This window comes from Xyrauchen texanus, chromosome 50 (assembly GCF_025860055.1).
Source record: "Xyrauchen texanus isolate HMW12.3.18 chromosome 50, RBS_HiC_50CHRs, whole genome shotgun sequence".
NCBI classification, from domain to species: domain Eukaryota; kingdom Metazoa; phylum Chordata; class Actinopteri; order Cypriniformes; family Catostomidae; genus Xyrauchen; species Xyrauchen texanus.
In genome coordinates, this window is record NC_068325.1 from 16,928,040 (window position 1) to 16,947,938 (window position 19,899).

General features: G+C 35.8%; 1 protein-coding gene across 1 annotated transcript in view; it reads left to right on the forward strand.

Moving 5' to 3' along the window:
- Positions 1–13,943: 13,943 nt before the first annotated feature.
- The window catches only part of LOC127641067 (von Willebrand factor D and EGF domain-containing protein-like), a 79,108-nt gene continuing 73,152 nt past the window's right edge, over positions 13,944–19,899 (forward strand). Inside the window, 1 exon segment of the mRNA XM_052123823.1 lies at positions 13,944–14,203. Within this exon segment, the coding sequence (XP_051979783.1) occupies positions 14,107–14,203 (97 nt within the window). The 5' untranslated portion in view covers positions 13,944–14,106.

A 19,899-nucleotide genomic window follows, 5' to 3' on the forward strand; every position in this document is an offset into this window, starting at 1 on the left:
AACGGAAATAGATTCTTCTCAATGTTGAATAACGATTTACTGTGTTTAACTTTTTTCAGCTCATAGGGTTCATTTGTCTCACAATGGTAAGTGTTCTGATCCTTCTTATTTGGGGTATTTCTGACTGTCGCTACGTTGAAGAATTAGCTCTGAAACCTCTGGAGAGATTTCGATGCATAAACTGACTTCTCCAAGGGAGGAAAAACCCACTGCTACCCAGCCTCCTAAAAACGCATGAGCTCGGAAACATCTTTTATTCACCAGAGATCTTTAAAACTGATGATATGAAGAGACCTATATTTTAGATAAGTGAGACCTAGTTTGACCTAGGTCTAGTTATGCTTTTGGAAACTAGGCCTATGTTAAGTAGAGCAGAACTATATACCGTTTTCTAGTGTATAATACTTTACGCTTTATATACTCACTGTACAGGTTATGTGTGAGCTTGAAGGGAAATATATAAAGAACACAGTCATGCAACACACATTTGTGAATATTAAAATTACTTTTACTTTTTTTAATCATATAATGACCTCCTTAATTTAATGTTATTGAAAACCGAATGTTTTCAGTGAAGCCTTGAATGTTTATATCATCTTGTACTGTAGAAGTGATGTCAAAAGTACCAGTGCTTTGGTATCAAGTTAAATCTATATTAATTAATGCTGTCAGTTGATAAAAAAATTTTCATCGGGATTAATCGCATAATTTTTCATAGTTAATTGTGATTAATAGCAGATTTTTAAAATAGTTAAATTTGACTCTCTCTCTCTCTCTCTCTCTCTCTCTCTCTCTATATATATATATATATATATATATATATATATATATATGTTTTTTTTTGTCAGTATGTCAATATTTATTTGCTTTTTAGAAAAAAAAAAGAAGAAAAAACAATATGTAACAACATAATGCTTTATTCATATTTTCCAAACAAAAGTTCCACAGTATTAAGATAGAAATGCACTAAAATAGCACCAATTAAAATAACATTTGACATAACATAAACGTTTCCCAAAGTCCAGGTAGGAGTTTGACTAATTGAAAGAACTAGTCTCCCCATAGGTTGCAGCACATGTTTTAGCCTATTGACAGTGTGCTTTCTTCTAAACCAACTTAAAACACCCTATGAATCAGTAAAATCAGTTAAACTGTATAAAAAAATGTGTGTTTAACTATGGAATGCGGAAAGGGACAAAACAGTGTTTTTTGATTAATCACGTTTAAAGTACATAGTGTTAAAGCACACCATTTTTGATTTTCGTCAATACCAGAGGCTGAGACAAAGATCAGAGTGACCTTTCCATTTAAGTTCCAGTAATATTTAAAGATTAAGTATATAATTATCATCTCACAGAAGTATATTATAATACAATATTACATCAAAGTATGGCCCTATACATATTCTGGTATGAGCCCTGAATATCCACTGACCCTATAACTGACCTTGTTGTCCATTATATAATTCTACCTGACTTGGAGATATAAATTTGGTTAAATGGGTAGTTTTTTTTTTATTCATCAAATGTTAAATGATGTGTAAAATACTTGAGCAAAGATAGAGATGGTCTGTTAAAAATGATCACAATCAAAGTTCCTTGGGACGTCTGCAAGGTCATAACAAGTGACGCATATCTTAATATCCAAGTTTGTTGTCATCATACGTCACAAGCAGCTGAAATCATACTTCTGAAAATATGTGCATTTCAAAATGTTATTTCACTAACATTCATTTGATCTTTAAGTGGAGTGGGGTGTTGATGTACAATGTTTGTGACCTTGCATAAAATGCATGATTTAAGATGAAGTGAAATGAAGCAACACTATCAAACTTCATCTTCATTGGACCTGTTCTTCCTTTCATGTTCCTTTTATAAAACATTGTTTTAATATATCTAAGAAGACATCTGTTGTTTTGTCTATCAGTGCTAAATGTACTCAAGTTAAACGTTTTTTTTGTTGTTGTTCTAAGGAGTTATCACACAGCAAAATCTCTTTGACTGAACAGAAGCTTAATCATAACAAAGGTGCTTAATAAAACATTAAGGTTCACAGAGTTTTTTTAAATTAATCCCATAATACCTTTACAGTGGCTCTTTGCCACTGCAGGAACTAAAGCCTGTTTTAGGTGACTTTGAACTACTTTAGTTGTTTCACACATGAGGAACTATAGTTCCTCTTAGCCGTTTAGAGGAACTTCTTTAGTTCTGGGGTAGGTACTTTTTTACACCCATAATGCAGATTAAACATTGTTAAAGCACATGCACAATTTATAGTTTAATATGCAAAATTGCAGTAGCCTAGTAAAGAAAGCAGAATAAAGTTACACTTGAGTCTATGTAATGATAAAGAAATGAATCTTTGCCATCACTCTGCTTCATAATATTTATGGACACTTTTCACATTTCTGGATTTGGAACATGGAAGTAATCACAGTTTCGTATTCTGAGGAGCTAATCTGCTCACAAGAATTTTACAGAGTGGTTATCCGAGTTACCATAGCCTGTCTGTCAGCTCAAACCAGTCTGGCCATTCTCCGTTGACCTCTCTCATCAACAAGCCGTTTCCGTCTGCAGAACTGTTGCTGGCTGGATGTTTTTTGTTTTTGGCACCATTCTGAGTAAATTCTAGAGACTGTTTTGTGTGAAAATCCCAGGAGATCAGCAGTTACCGAAATACTCAAACCAACCCGTCTGGCACCAACAATTATGCCACGGTCCAAATCACTGAGATCACATTTTTACCCATTCGGATGGTTGATATGAACATTAACTGAAGCTCCTGACCTGTATCTGCTTGATTTTATGCATTGCTTTGCTTCCACATGATTGGTTGATTAGATAATCTCATGAATAAGTAGATGTACAGGTGTTCCTAATAAAATGCTCAGTGAGTGTAAATCTACCTGTTGTTCCTAAACCAGCTGTGATGAAATATCTTTTTATATTGTCTGCTTCCACATGTTGTGTGGGTCTTTCTCTTGTTTTATTATGGTGATGATTTTGAGTAGAGTATATGTTTTTGATAGCAAGCTAAATATAAAAATGGTATGCATCCACTGAACTGAAGACAGGTGTCAGCGCATTTCAACTAGAGAGCAGTGTACTTCTATCAGTCACAGGTAAATGTCATATTTTGTTGGAGCTTGTCTTGTTATGTACAGATGTTTAAATGAAATTGTATTGCTTTATTTGATAATAGGTTTACTTGCTGTTACCTCTTAAACAGACAGAATTTGGCACTTAAACTAAACCTACTGTACAACAAACCACTTCTAATAAAACCTAAACAAACTTAGCTTTGAGGATCTAATAATTACATTCAATGTACAACAATTTTATCTTTTTTTCTTTTTCTTTTTTAATTAAGTTAAAATAGCTAGAAGAATTACCTGATTGCTACTGTAAGTGACACATTCCTACTTTATTCTATTTGAATTTTCATCTGGTCATAAAAGCTTGCTTGATTCTTGGGAAACGTATTCTTTTCAGGTGAAGGCTTTACATATACATTTCTTGATTTGATAAATGCAGTTTTGTTTTGTATTCTTAAAGTTTTTTAACAAAATGATTATATGTTTCCTGTAATCCACATATGATTTATCCATATGCTTTATCTATAGCACGTGTTACCTGACTGAATTATCTAGCCATTAATCCCAGTGAAAGTCCGCAGGAGTTCTTTAGAAAGTTTTGTGAGTATTTAAAGGCAGCAGGGGGCACTGAAAGTTCCTGTCAACTTAAATCCCAGTCACACACACCAGCTGATGTGCAGGAACTCCTACTCCAAACCAAGAGCTTATAATACAGTTTATTCACTACTGGACTTTAAAATTGATTATACTGTATGTAGGGGTCATGCGAGTTGTACCTGTATATGAATATGGAAAACCTATTAATTAGTGTGAAAATATGGCTGAAAATCACATCTCTATCTACTGTAAATTCAAATATAAACTTATTATTATTATTATTATTAGGGATATTGACTTGGTAGAGAAGTGGTGGAGAAAATATTTGTTTCATTGAACCTGAAAGAAACATAAATGTGTATGTGTTTACCTAAGTCTTTCTCGCCATAAATGCGCAGGTCTGAAACAAGACGATCTACTGTAGGCTATTATTATATTTACTACTATTGTTCTGACTATTTGGAGTCATTACACTCAACCGTGTGACAGATTCCCACAGTTTTGAGGCTGAAACTGTTGGTAAAAACTCTAGTTTAAAAGCAGCAGGTTGGAAACTCATAGTTAACTCAAAGTAATTACAGTGCAGGAGTTGCTGTGTAACATTTGGCTGCCAGTCGTCTCTCAAAGTGGCTTGAAATCAGCCACAAGTTGAGGTGGCAAAGAAAACCTCCTTTTCCCCTCAAACACAGTTAATTTTCATAATCAATAAATACTGTTTAGAAACAGTCTTTGATTAAATTTGAAGCTTGAAGATGTAACTAATTAGGAAATTGTTGCATAGAAATACTGGGAAAGATCGTTAAACAGTTGCGCGTTGTAGAAGTTTCAGGATTAAAAAAGTTTAATTATCAATACAAGTATTTTAGGGAGGTTGCATGTTTTGTTAGTGAATTTTAAAATGTTGCACTTTTGCTTTTTAAATGGTTAACACAACAACATTATCACAAAGGAAAGTAATATGTTGCTTCTGAAAGTTCATGCACCCTGAAATCAACCCAATTCTGAACATTTACTAACAAAAGTCATCCTCTATCAGATATTTTTTCATAAATGTAACTATGGCTGTGTCTCGTTTGGAAGGCTGTGTCCTCCGGGGGTCGCAAAATAACAAAAAATAACACGTTAAAATAATTAACACAAATTATTTTGGAGTTGTCGCTACTCGACTTGTTTTGGTGTTTTGTTCTGCTTTTGTTGGCAAAGTTTAGTATTCATAAATGTATGTATGGTGGTTATAAACCATTAGTTTTCATTTTTAATTCAGAGGTTCAGCAATACCTAAGAACAATTTTCAATTTGAGTAACAAGAAAGCTATAAAGTGTATTGAAATATGTAAACAATTTGATATTTTTATTAAACTGTTTATTTATTTATTTTCATTTTTGTTGTTGTTTGTTTTAATATACCTCTTGGCTCTAGATGTAAAAGATAAATAAAATGTCTGACGCAGGTGTAAATTGACGGGTCCTTAAATAAGCCCTCATAATAAATCTCCAACTGATTGACAAATTCACTTGTGAAATGGATATTTGTGAACTGTGACAATGATTGACTTATGTTCAATAATATGGTTGTAAACAATGCATGTAATGTAATGCAGGTTAATTATCTGAATATTTTGTATTATATAATTTTTTCTTCTATTTTATGCATTTTTAAGCATTAGTATTACAAAAATGATATGGTTTCACTGACCCCTGCTTTGGCAATCTGCACTGCACTGTTATCTCCTCGTTAAAAAATTTGATTACTGATACACTGAAATTAGACAATTACAAATTATACAATTACAAACTATCTATTTCAATCAGCGGCAATATAAATATGTGTTTGTGCATTCATGCTTATGAATTCATATTATTAGCTACGTGAGACTGTGTACCAGTAAAGAACAAATACAGACTCTTCTTATCATTATGCTATAACCCCCGCAGCATAATTGTATTGACTTTCAACAAACCAACAAACAGACAGACCCCTGCTGACCTCTGTATCAGCAACTCATTCTGTTTCTGCCACCAGTCCAGATCTTGCATGCATTGTCACGCCTGGTCTTGCCGCCAAAACCTCCAAAAGTCAATCTGATCCATTTCTTAGAGACAGGAAAGGAATGTACTTCTCTACGGATAGATTTAGCAATAGCAACAACTCACCAAATATGAAAAGCAGCTTTTTCTCTTCAAAATACCAACAACAAAAATGACCAAAAAATTACAATGGTACAGTATTACTGCAGTTCAGGGTTAGGTTAGGATTAGAGTAAGGGTTATGTAATGCCATGGGTTTTTGGACATGTGCCACATGATTAATGTAAAAATGCTGTTAACATTTATGAGTATACATTTATCCTTTTGATATAAGAGGATGCTTAATTAATGCATGGACTCATGGTAATATAAAATTGGTCCAGCATGGATCTATAATGATGGTTAATTAACAACAAATGACATATGGTGGACAATAGTGTGTAGAAGAACTCCTGCAGTCTACAGTAACAAACCTCAGAACATCCTGCTGTTCCCTCAGTGAATGATGTGGGCCCGTAAAACCAATTATATCCTCATTATAGCATTTCCCAGACACCTCTGCGATTGTGGGTAAAACCAAGTTCATTGATGCCCTGTGTATGTAGCTGTGTTACCTATCCAAAGCTAATTTGGCTTTTGGAATGGAGTAACAAAATGCCCAGTTAACATTTTTCTTTTCTACATCGTTCCTATAACATTTGGAATTGGTTCCCAAAAAAATAACCAAATGGAAACCATATGCTGTTTTTAAGTGAACGTTCTGTGTTTGCTAGGTGGGAAATGTGCCATTTGTAGCTTAGAAAGAACAATAAAATTAGCTTTTTTGGTTGTCTCTCAGACAGCTGACAGTATATGACATTATTTTAGCCAAATAAACATAAGACAGCTCAAATGAAAAATGAAATGGTGTTCGCAATGTAATTAACTGCTGAAATATGACGTTGTTCTGAGTGAAACTGGTTACGTTAGAAAAAAAAGTTGTTTCAAAAGTGGAGAAAGTTGTTGAATTTTGATGAAAAATTATGAATAATATGTGTTCTTGTAAACTGACAAATGAGATTGCACATGCTTATATTTAAAGCGACTTACAATGTATTCATGGTGTACATTTTATCGGTTTGTGTTCCCTAGGATTCAAACCCATGACCTTAGCATTACTAGCACCATGCTGTACCAGTTTAGCTACATTTTCAGGCTGTTTTAGTATAGTTTACCATAGTAAATACAATGGAAATAACATAGGCTATAATGCTATCATTGACATTCAGTAGCGAGAAGATATTTCCAGCTTTGTTGTGGATGTAGTTCGCGTTTTCTCAACGTAAAAAGCACCGGTGGCATCTGGAAGTGTTTGAGACCCACAGTCTGTGATTCCCTGGCAGAGGCTTGAGATCAAAGCATCCGGATGATGTTTTCCCCCATGTGAAATTGCTTTAAGCGGTCTGGGTAAAACTCCTGGAGAGGACGATCTATCAGAGTCCTTCCTGAGCTTGATAAAACTCAGACACTGATGACTCTTTTGTTTCTGAAGAGAGCCTGAAAACATTTACTGTCTCAGCTTTATAGAGCTTTCTAACAGCCGGTCGTAAAGATTTTTCCTTGTTTACGCCACTGTTTGGAGAGCTGTTGGTAAATTACAAACTCAGAAGGGAATTTTTCTGAGGGTCGGTTAGATTGTGAGTGGACGTTGTATGAAAATATTATTTTGGGGAGAAATAATGTGATGTGGAGCAAGGATTTTGTTAGCCTTTAATTCGACATTTTGATGTCTTCAACTGATCTCCAACCATTCAAACGTTCCCTTACTGAGGGAACTGAGATGAAAAAAACAAAACATTTTGTTGTTAAGGGAAATATCATGGGTTATTAATATTTGTTATTCATATTATCTTATGATGTGTGCTTTATAACAAGGCACACAAAACTGGGGGATACTGCAAGTCCTCTATTCAAATGATAAATCATGTAAATCAATATTAATCAATTGGTAGCATGTGGAACTAGCAACACCCTGGTCATGGGTTTGAATCCCAGGGAAAGCATTTTGATAAATTATTAAATTGATTACATTTTACTCAAAGTGATAAAGTAAATTAATTAAGCAAATTAAATAATTTGCAATAATAGCAGATGCCAAAATCATAAGAAAATGTATGAGTTGGCTCATACAATTAATCAGTTTTTGAATTTACAAACAAGAATGAAACAGTCAAAATTTTGTTGCAGTTTTGTCTAAGTTTAACCAAAATCTTAAGAAATTGTAACTTTTACTCCCATAGAGAAAAATAAAGGAACCAATGAACAATGTTATAACGATATTTCCTAAGTTGAACCTCTAACCCAAACCCTTAACCTAACCATGATTTTAATATGAAATTACTTTTGTTTACCACGTAAGAAAGAAAACATTGCAGTTTGAGAGTAGACAAGGGAAGCGTAGTAGCGTACAAGTTATTGACATTGATTTGAAATTCCATTCATTGATTGGTTGGTCTCTATTTTGAAAAAAGTCATACCTTTTTGTTCAAGCCAAGACGAACTATGTTTTACGATTTTGCCATCTCCTTCGAGTTGTCATGAGACTAATTTTAATTTGCTTGAATGTAAAGAAAGCACAGCTTTGTAGTTAATCACCATGACCTAAAAGAAGGCAAATTACTCTTCACTCTGAATACAAATCATTAATTAATAGACCCTCTGTTGTGAACTGAAATGACGATGAATACATTAGCACGGCAAGAAGTGACTACATTTCTCTCCATTGTATTGCAAAACTCACTTTCATGAAGTTTGGTCTGAACACACTTGCATTAACATTTCATAAATTACCAAACACTCCCTTAGTGGTAACACTCAGTATGACATGGAGAATCAAGACAGGTTTGCTTGTTACCTACTGATTTGACACTCAGCCCCCTGTGAAGTTTGTTTATGAGCACTCGAGCAAAGACAGTAAGATTGCTGCCTTGTCAACACAACTTACTGACAAAAGCCAGTTTCAGATTGGGGGGGTCATGTGTGTTGTGTTGTTTGTGTTTGAGATAGCGAGACAATCTCATTCAAAAGCTCAACATGAAAGACATTGATAAGAATAGCAGATGCCTAAAATAACTTTACAGAAGTTCATTTTAAGTAGACCTCCATCACTTTTTTTATTCATGATGAATGTTACTGTAAATAAAAGTTTCTTATAGCTCCAGGTACATGCAGAGAGACTGAATAATTCATTGTACGTCAATGTCATCAAATGTCAATTTTTTGTATCTTTTTTTAGTAAAATATTGAAATATACAGTATATATGTTTTAAGATTCATGGGGGGGCTTGCAGCTAACACAAAAAGTTGGCCGCTTCTAGAGAGAAATTGTGCAGGGGTGAGATTGAAGGATGTTAACGTTTTAAGTATAAGAGACCTTTGAAATTTCATTTCTATGTGTAAAAGTGCTTTCTGAGTGACAGGTTTCCTAAACTACCACCTTTATTTGATAGCATGGACTTTTAAAATATGAACAGTCTTGATTTACCATTTCAAGCATGATGTATGATTTCAAAGGGCATCTTTTTTATAATAAAATATCTTATAGTTGAAAAGACTTGTTATAAAGAAATTCTTAGTGAAATATGTTCATTGATGATCCTTTAACTAAATGTTTTTAAAGGAATATTCTGGGTTCAATACAAGTTCAGCTCAATAAACAGCATTTGTGGCATTATGTTGATTTCCACAAAAAAATGTTTTGACTTGTACCACAATTAGTTAACATTGTGTTTATAGGGGGCCTAAGTAGCTCAGCGAGTATTGACGCTGACTACCACCCCTGAAGTCGTGAGTCAAATCCAAGGCACTGAGTAACTCCAGCCAGGTCTCCAAAGCAACCAAATTGGCCCGGTTGCTAGTGAAGGTAGAGTCACATGGGGTAACCTCTTCATGGCCACGATGAGTGGTTCTTGCTCTCAATGGGGTGCATGGTAAGTTGTGCATGGATCGCGGTGCATGCTAAGACTCATGCAGTCTCCCATGCTGTGAGTCTTAGTGGTGTCATGCACAATGAGCCACGTGCAAAGGCAATTGAGACTTGTCCTCCGCCACCCAGATTGAGGTGAGTAACCGCGCCAACATGAGGACCTACTAAGTAGTGAGAATTGGGCAAAATAAAAGAAATTATTTAAAAAGCATTGCGTTTACATTAGGCACTTACAATGGAAGTTAATGGGGCCAATCCAAAAAATGCTTCAGTACACACTATTTTAAAATTATAGCCACAAGACATAAACATTATACATGTTAAAATGATTTTAGTGTGATAAAATCACTTACTAATCTTATCTGTGTGAAGTTATTTCCAATATTACAACTTCGTTTCATGATAATGAAACCCTGTAATCCCAGTATCGGATATAACTTTACACAGATACATTTAATTAGCTATTTTATAACACTTTTTGAAATAACAATTGAATTTGTATTGAACTCAGAATATTCCTTTAAATAATGTATTATTTAAATGTCATTGTACAGTATAAATGGTCTTTTACCCAAATGAACTAAACATTACCATCCAACATTAGGTGTACTCTACCAACTAATTTATATTCACAACTGTAGGAAGGAATGATTATTACTTCCAGATTATGAGAATATGGACGTTTCCCACCTTTTTGTCTGGTAAATCACAAGCCTTACAAAAAAAGTGACTCCGTTTCTGAGAAAAGTGTGGGTCCTTCTAGCCTATTTGGATCTCCAAAAGGCTCCTCCCAAACAAGAAGCTTTAGATATCCCAGGCAAATTATCTAAGTAAGTTTTATATTGCTTTTATGATGGTAAAAGACCGGATATCAGAACATGCCACAAGTCCTTGATCAGAACTTCTGGGAATCTTCTATTTAAAGCTAAAGCTTAAAGCAGAAATCCCTTCTCACAGAGGCACATCAATTCTGTAGAGCGATGGAAATATTTTATGCCCAAATCCAAAGGCTCTTCCTTGGTTTTGAACTGTAATCCAACATCTTGAGGGGGAATGAGACCCAAAGACCTACAATAAAGCCAGCTCATAACAGGGACCTCAACTTCTGCTCTCGCCTAGTCTGCAGGCATTTGGAATGGATATAATGGCTAAAACTTCAGTCTTAGAAAGAGCAGCGCTCTCACACTCTTCCAGGTGGCATAGGAGTCACACTGTGCCAAGGGATTGAGAGAGATAGATCCACTTGGCTGGTCAAGAATTTGGTTTGAAAACAAGCCCAGAGACGCAAGGTGGCCTGATCATGTGCTTTGGGCCAGAAAAGGGGTGAGACAAAAAGTTGGATGCTTTCAGGAAGATCAGCTGATACCGAAAAGTGCCAGATATTCTTAGAAAAGGGAACTTGTCCTGATAAATCACTGATTATCTTTCAGAATCTGCATAGTGAAATGGAAACTATGCAACACAACTATGCATGTTTATAGTAACATTTCAATGTTTGATTTAAATAAATGTTGTGTACTTTTGTACAATAAACAACAAAAATCTGACAACTGACCAGACTGGGTGACCAGCTAATACCATCCAACCAGTTTAGGGTAGTTTTGGCAGCTGCTGCAGCTGCTCTTGTTGTTGTCATTTCTATTTCTCTCAGCAGGGTGCACTCATGTAAAATCTGGATCCTGAAGCAGAACCAGTTGAGAACCAATTTTTTGAAGGTCATTCTTTGTGGAACTTAAAAAAGTTATCAATGACAATCAGCTATAAAGCCATTTTGGTTCTAAGCGTTTTGTAAGTGACTCTTATTTTGAAATCTGCAATGTCTCTTGTCCTCCTGGTCTCCTGTTTCCTGTCTTAATTGGTTGCCTTATGGGTTGTTAGCATAAGTATAAATATGTCTGTTAGTTTGTACTCTGTTTTGTTACACCATTGGATTCTTTGGATTTATTATATTTTATACTTTTTATGTTAGGTCACTTTTGTTTTTATGGCCGTACGGCTGTCCAACCAAACTCTATAGCATTTTAGAGCAAATTCAACTTCTAGAAGCTAGCCAAATTAGTCAGATGTCAACATGGACAGGTTGTGTTATATGCCCTCAAAAACTATGCACAGAACTTTGCACGTTTACAGTAATATTAATACATTTCAATGTTTGATTTACATTTTTTTTTATAAAGTTGGCTTTTGTACAATAAAAAATATTGATGTGTTGGTTCACAACCCTGTTTTAAAAACAAGTTGGCTAAGTTGGCCCCAGGTTGGCAGGTTTAAGCTAGTCTTTGCTGGTTTTATGCTGGTCACCCAGCCTAGCCTAGCTTGAGCTCAGCCGGCTTAGTTGCGATCCTGACCAACTAAAAAGTGTCCAGAACCTCTTTAAAACCAGCCAACTGATCTTGGTTGCATTTCCCAAAAGTATCACAAGCTTAAGTTGATCGTAGAGACCACTGCTTCAATGGTTTCTACTATCTACTTGGGCTTATGATACCTTTGGGAAACGCAGCCCAGACTGGGTGACCAGCTAAGACCATCCAACCAGCTTGGGCTAGTTTTATCTGCTACTGTTGTTTATTTCTCTCAGCAGGGTGCACTCATATAAAATCTGGATCCTGAAGCAGAACCAGTTGAGAACCACTTTTTTAAAGGACATTCTTTGAGGAATATAAAAAGTTTCTCCAGTCATGATCTGGCTATAAAGCCATCTTCGTTCTAACTGGAGCATTTCTTCTCAAGAGGGTCACGTCTTATGCAAAACAGTGCCCTCTTGGAAAAGTTATTTGACCTAATTGAATGTGGAAAATGCCCCCATTCAATCTGTTGCCTAGTTACAGTAGTAAACAGCTGCTGCTTATACTCATGTTGATGATGTAATCAGACCACGGTTATATGAAATATGATGTGAACAGAGACCAGCGGGGGCAGGGAGAGGGGGGGGAATAACAATCCAAGCAATTGTGAACGCACCCTTAGGTGCGTTCACACTTGGCAGGTTTGGTTCAATTAAAACAAACTCTGGTATGATTGCTCTGATAGTGCGGTTCATTTGAACAAGTGTGAACGCGGCCATCCGAACCTTGGTGCGTACCAAACAAGTGGACCGAGACCACCTGAAAAGTGGGTCTCGATCCGCTTACAAATGAACTCTTGTGCAGTTCGATTGATATATGAACGCAGCATGGACCAAAGATGTCTAAATGGACCAATAACAGGAAGTAATTTGCCTAATACTGACCTCAAGCATACCTGGTTCTTCTCATCATAGGAGCTATGCTGCCCATTACAGTTCGGTACAGGCGCCGGAACCGGCATCAGCCATCATTGAAGCATATCTTCGTTTGTGTGTACAACGGAGGAATTCCTGCTGCTGTTTTGACTCATTTACACATTTTATTAGCTCTTTGTTCTCAGTTGGTAAAAATACCACCATGTTTATATAAATCCAACGAATGCATTTCACCTAGTAACCAGCATTTTTTTAGATGTTCGGCTAGTTCTGTCACAAAATATACATTATAAAAGGTGTCCAATCAGGTTGTGAATTTTTCCTGATGCCTTTTGTTTTGTATCTTTAGGTTTGGTGTTAAAAATCCCAGTGTGAACCCTAAGCAAACCAGGACTAAATGTATCATTTTCTTTTATTGGTCCAAACCAAGAGAACTGAACTACAAGTGTGAACTCACCCTTAATCTATTAAAAATATATAAATATTTTAGCATCATTGGGCACACACAGCAGCCATAGTAGTCATTACAACCATATAATTACATATATAATATAGCCTACAGTCTTTTCAATCATTTCAATAAGTCTCTTCAGTTGTTTAATGTGTTTTTGATTTGTGATTTGCTGACGAAACATTGAAAAATAACTTTCCTAGGAATTTCAGCAGACAAAAAACTCCAGACACTATGAGTTGGGGAACATTAGATGTGATTAATTAGGAGCTTTTTGATAGTTTAATAAGGTGCATGCCATTGAAGAGATGGCATCAGCCTTGTTTCCAATTAAAAACAAAGATGGCGCTGTTACTACTGCGCATGAGGAGCGCTATTTGAAAGGCGCGCAAAGATGCTGACTATAAAGCTTTTTTTTAATGAGGCTCAATTTCAGTTAGGATGCTGCCATAGAATGCAGCTTCCTATGTAGGTAGGAGGCAGCTCACATTTTGGAACAGACCCTCAAAGTGTCCTCCTACTCTTTAGTTAATTGAGGGCTTGAGTGAGCGTGCCCTTATCACTACTGAAGACAGCTGACTGTATACACATACAAGGCAAAAATGGAAGAAGACTCCTCTCACTGCCCATAACTTTTGGACAATATGTTGTGCATTAGGAAACTTCATTAGTCTTGTCGGGAATACCTACCAAACTGTTGCAAACTCTCCGATGGGAACCACGTGGGGAAACGTGTAACTGTGAGATTAAAGATGCATCAGTCTGTGCGCATTTTCCATGACTTTTTAAAGTCATATATCTGCATATGGTGCGTGTGTTTACTACCTCTGAAGTCACTTGCGCAGCTGGGTAAGTCAAAATCACACATTGCTGAATTGCTAACAGTGATTTAACGAATACATTGTCACAACAAATGGACGTAAAGAATGATAATTCCATATTGTGCAACAGACAGTTTGCATAGTTGTGCCTGTAACTTTCAATTTAAAATCACTGCTTGCTCGTTTACAAAATAATTTGTATTCCTAATGAAGACGTTTATTTTGTTTAATTATTGTTTTAACTTTTATTTAAAAAAAATATTGATTTACTTTATTAAGTTGTATACTTACTGCAAAAGTTTACTTTGTTAATTAATTATTTTTATTATTATGTTTTAACTTATTTACAAATATTTTTACTTATTTATACTTTATTAATTCTGTATTACTGTTTACTGCAGACTTTTGTTTATTTTATTTTTTACTTAATAAGTATTTCATTTACTTTATTGACGTATATTCCTACTGTAAAACGATTGTTTTTTTATGTATTATTATTTTTAACTTGCATTTTTAAAATATTTATTTGTATTTACTTACTTTATTAATTTATATTCCCACTGCAAAAGTTTATTTTGTTTGTTTATTTGTTATTATGTTTTAACCTGAATTTATTTAAATGATTCCAACTGCAAAATATTTCTATTTTATTTATTCATTTAAAAATATTTGTGTTTACTTTATTACCTTATATTCCTATTGCAAACGTTTTTTGTTTTTTATGTATTATTATTTTTAAATTTTTATTAATTTAACTTATATAAAATAAGTTAATAAAAAAATAATCAAAAATATAAAATAAACATTTAAAAATATTTTTCTTTGTTTTACATTTATTAGGCTACGTTTTGAAATCCTTATGCACACACAATACTGTGTCATTATAGGAAATAAACATCTGCTAATTGTGTGTTTTGATTTGCTGTACTATTTAATATCCTGCAAAACTAAACTAAATAACAGTGATTCAATGTTGTTTTGTAAGGATCATATTTTATCATGCAAGATTTTTTTTGTCGAGCTGCGTCAGAAGCATTGCGTTGACATAAATGTGCTTTCAATCCAGAAGACACTGTTTTCATTAGTTCTCAATATCCCGGTTCTGTAGCCTGGAACTCGTAGGGATTTTACAGCTGTTTGAAATCTGAGCGAAACTGCTATGTAACTCCTGGCTTTGACATCCATTTGTGCACCAAATGGAGAGTCAGTCTGCGCATTAGAATTATAGTACTAACGTGCTCTATAAAAGTTCTCTCTCTCTCTCTCTCTCTCTCTCTCAGAGATTGTGCAGGTCAAATTGATTAGTGGGGTTTTGGTAACTTTAGCTTATCTCTTTCCTCTCCACCAGCCCATACTTCTGGACCTTTACAGGTTATAGACATGTACTACAATGATGAATAAATATTTAACTGATTAAATAAAAATATATTTCATGAAAATAATGTCACAATATAAAGAGCCCTATAAAACAGATCATATAAAATATATTTTTAGTTGTACATTCCCTTCACGAAAAGGGAAAATTCTGTCACCATTTAATTTCTCAAGTTATTGATTTTTTTTTCTATGGAACACAAAATGAATCTTTAGAAGAATATCAAGGCTGCTTTGTTCCTTACAAAAAAGTGAATGGGAACCAGTGCCATCAAGCTCCAAAAAGGTAAATATAGTACCATCAAAGTAGTATACGACTTTTGTGATATATTCCAAGTCTTCTAAAGCAATACGATAGCTTCGTGTGAGAAACTGAATGAAATTGAAGTTGCCTAAAGTCCCTATTCGTGTTCACATACATTGAAATCTGGACCTGTTCCTTCCTAGACATACAAAACCCAATCACGTTGGAATAAGTCATCAAACATCATTTAAATAAATAAATAAATGGCTTTGAAATGACGTGAAGAATATCGACATGCTAAATATTAGTAGAGTTTTGAGCCTAAAGAACGCTGTATGAAAGACATTTAGGGAAATGCCTCAATCTGTTGAGTGTTGTTTTTACACACTCTGTCCTTTCTGGGGTGTCCCTCCACTTGGGAGCCCGTAAACGAGGCCTTCTCTGTGATATTTCACTACGAAGACCATTCTCCTCCCATCGTGTGAATTGGTGTTGATTTTGAGTCTTTATTAAATGTCTGACAGCTGTGTGTTTGGATCAATGATCTCATCTTTCATAAGCCTCACTCAACACAAGATAGAAAGAAAAAGACATTACTGAGTCCTCAGGGCTTGGGTGAAGTTCTTGCTGACAAAAAGAAAAAGAAAATGCATGGGTGCATTTGGATTTCAGAAAGTTTAAGCTTGTCTTTGAGTTTAATATCAAGGACAGTTTCCTACAGTCACTGATAAATGCAACAGACCCAACAAAGCCACCATTTTTTAGTAGATCTATTTCTATAAATCTTTCTCTCTCTCCTGCTCAGTACGTTTATGTGTGCCATTTGAATTGAGCTACAGCAGTTTTTTAGTTGAGCAACATTCTGTCCAAGTATACATGATGCGTAATTGAATATTTGAGAACCTCATCTGAGGAAGGGACTTTTTCTGGTTGACTTTTGTCACAACATCAGAGCCAACTGTGGTCCGATTAACGTGCATACAGTTCATGCTAGTAGAAGTCTAGCAACAATTGAATTATCTAGGTCTGTTAGTTTGACTTCACAAAATCAATCTGTAACTTTATAACTCTGACTAATGTGTTTACTTGATGATGTTGAGGTCAATTATGGTCCCATTAATGTGTATTAATTCTGGATGAAGCTAAACTACAATTGCATTATTTAGGTCTGTTAGTCCGATTTTGCAAAAATCCTATTGTTACTTTTTCACTAGAGTGTTTATGTGACAACGTGAATGCCAATTGTGGCCCCTTTAATGTCTATACATGCTGGATGAAGCCGAGCTACAGTCGCATTATCTAGGTTTCTTAGTCCGACATCACAATAACCAAGCTGATATGAATTCAGTTGGCCTAGAGTGTTTACGTGGCAATATTGAGGCCAATTATGGTCCAATTAATGCATATACTGTACATGTTGGATGAAGCCAAGCTACAATAACGTTATCCAGGTCTCTTTGTCTAACTTTGCAAAAATGTTATGATTTCACTAGGACTAAATCGTTTATGTGCCAACGTTGAGGCCATTGTGGCCCCATTAATGTGTATGCATGCAGACTGTTATTTTTTAACGTTATGGCCAATTGTGGTTCAAGTAATGTGCATACATGCTGGATGAAGCCGAGCTACAATCACATTATCTAGGTCTGTTAGAACAACTTAGCAAAAATCAGACTGTTACGATTTCACTAGGACTAAAGCATTTACGCGCCGATGTTGAGGCCAGTTGTGGTCTCATTAATGTCTATAAATATCAAAATATCATTATCTAGATCTTATTCCGTCTTCACAAAAATTGGACTCAATCGGACTAAAATGTTTATACGCAGACGTCGAGGAAAATTGTGGTCCGATGAATGTGTATAAATGGACGAAACAGAGCTACAATCTCATTATCTAATCTTTTAGTCCGACTTCGCAAAAATCAGACTTGTACGATTTTAGTCAGACTAAAGTGGTTATGCGCGACGTGGTAGCCAGTTGTGGTCCCGTTTATTGTGTATACATGCTGGACAAATGTATGTGTGTAAATGGACAAAACAGAGCAACAATTGCATTATCTAGGTCAGTTAGTCCTACTTCACAAAAATGAAACCGTTACTTTTTCACTAGAACTAAAGTACTTGCATGACAACATCAAGGCAAAACGTGGTCCCATTAACATGTAAACTGTACATGCTGGACGAAGCCAAGCTAAAATCACATACTCTAGGTTTCTCGGTCCAACTTTGCAAAAATCAGACTATTTCATTCAGACATAAAAAAAACAATTATTGTTTTAGTCTGAATGAAATCAATCAAAGTGCATGTAACCTCTCTCTCTCTCTCTCTCTCTCTTTGGGCTGATGGGTTGGAGTGTGAATATCTGGTATGGTTCCTCCCCTGCGGTGTCATCAGCTCCTCACTCGGCCGAGAGACAGCCTGTCACAACAGATAACTCTGAGCATTTACCAGACCTGTCCCATGCTTACACATTAAAAACATGGCTTGTGCAGACACAGATTGGATGAAACTTGTAAAATGCACAACTTTGTGAAAGTTCTAAAGTCTCTTAAATGCCCTGAACTGTTGTTTTTCTTGTTACGTTTCTGCCAATGTTCAAAGCATTTGAAGATCATAGATTTTGAATGTATTGAACATATTTAGCAGCAGGTTTAGTAACTTTAGACGTTGTTGAAGAATAATTGAAAAATTAAATGAAAATTATGTCATTATGTACAGATCATTATATCTTTTCCAAACCTGTATGCTGCTATTTTTCTGTGGAACACAAATGGAGAATATTTGAAGAATAAAATGCAGCTGTTTGTCTACAACAGACAGTTTATAGTAAAAAAAAACACCATTGTAAAAGTAGTTTATATGACTTCTAAGACCACACAATAGATTTGTGCAACCTGGTCTCATAGTTACTATTTTTGCAAAAATAATATATTTTGACGTGGCTCATTGTACGTATCGTGGCAGTTTCCCTTTACAAATGGATGTTTACAGAAGTGGGGATAAAATGTTGTACAACCAGGCCAGAAAAACACTGACTAAGGAAATCAGAGTGGCTAAGGTTAAGATTAAGATTCAACTTTATTGTCATTGTGCAGAGTGCAGGTACAGAGCCTATAAAATTCAGTTGTTTTCACATATCCCAACTAAGCTGGGGTCAGAGCGCAGGGTCAGCCATGAAACAGCACCCCTGGAGCAGATAAGGTCAAGGGCCAGTGGTATCTTGGCAGTGCTGGGGCTTGAACCCCTGACCTTTCGGTCAGTAACCCAGAGCATTAACCACTGAGCCAACCACTGGCCCGTCACCTATCACTGGCTAAATGAAGCTAATCTGAAAAGCTGATAAACTGTTTTCAGCCAACAATCCTACATCTCTGTGGAAAGGTCTGAAAAGCATTACCAAGTACAAGACACCAACCCCTCGCTCTGTGGAGAATCAACAAATGGCTGATGACCTGAATGTGTTTTACTGCAGGTTTGAAAAACCCAGTCTCACACAATTCCCCCTCTCTGATCTTCACTTCACACACACACCAGCACCTCCTGGAACCCCCCTCCTGCTACTCAACCTGCACATGTGGTCTATGAGGAGGATGTGTGCTGGGTTTTTCGGAAACAAAAGACTAGGAAAGCTTCAGGCCCAGACGGTGTTTCATCTGTCTGTCTGAAAGTCTGCACTGACCATCTGGCCCCCATCTTCACACAGATCTTCAATAGATTATTGAAGCAGTGTGAAGTTCCCTGCTGCTTCAAGTGCTCCACCATTACTTCATTCTGGTCCCCAAAAAATGAAACCACAGGACTTAATGAATACAGACCTGTCACTCTCACATCTGCAATCATGAAGATGTTTGAGAGACTGGTTTTGGCCTACCTGAAGGACATCACTGGACCCCTGCTAGACCCCCTTCAGTCTGCCTATTCCCTCTTTGAACTGTTGCCCTCTGGCCAGTGCTACAGAGCACTGAGCGCCAGAACATCCAGGCACAAGAACAGTTTTTACCCTCAGGCTATTATCCACATGAACAATTAAACTGCCTTCAGGGTCTCCCCATTGTGCAATAATGTACATATGTAATTTCACATATTTCATTCAATAACTACAT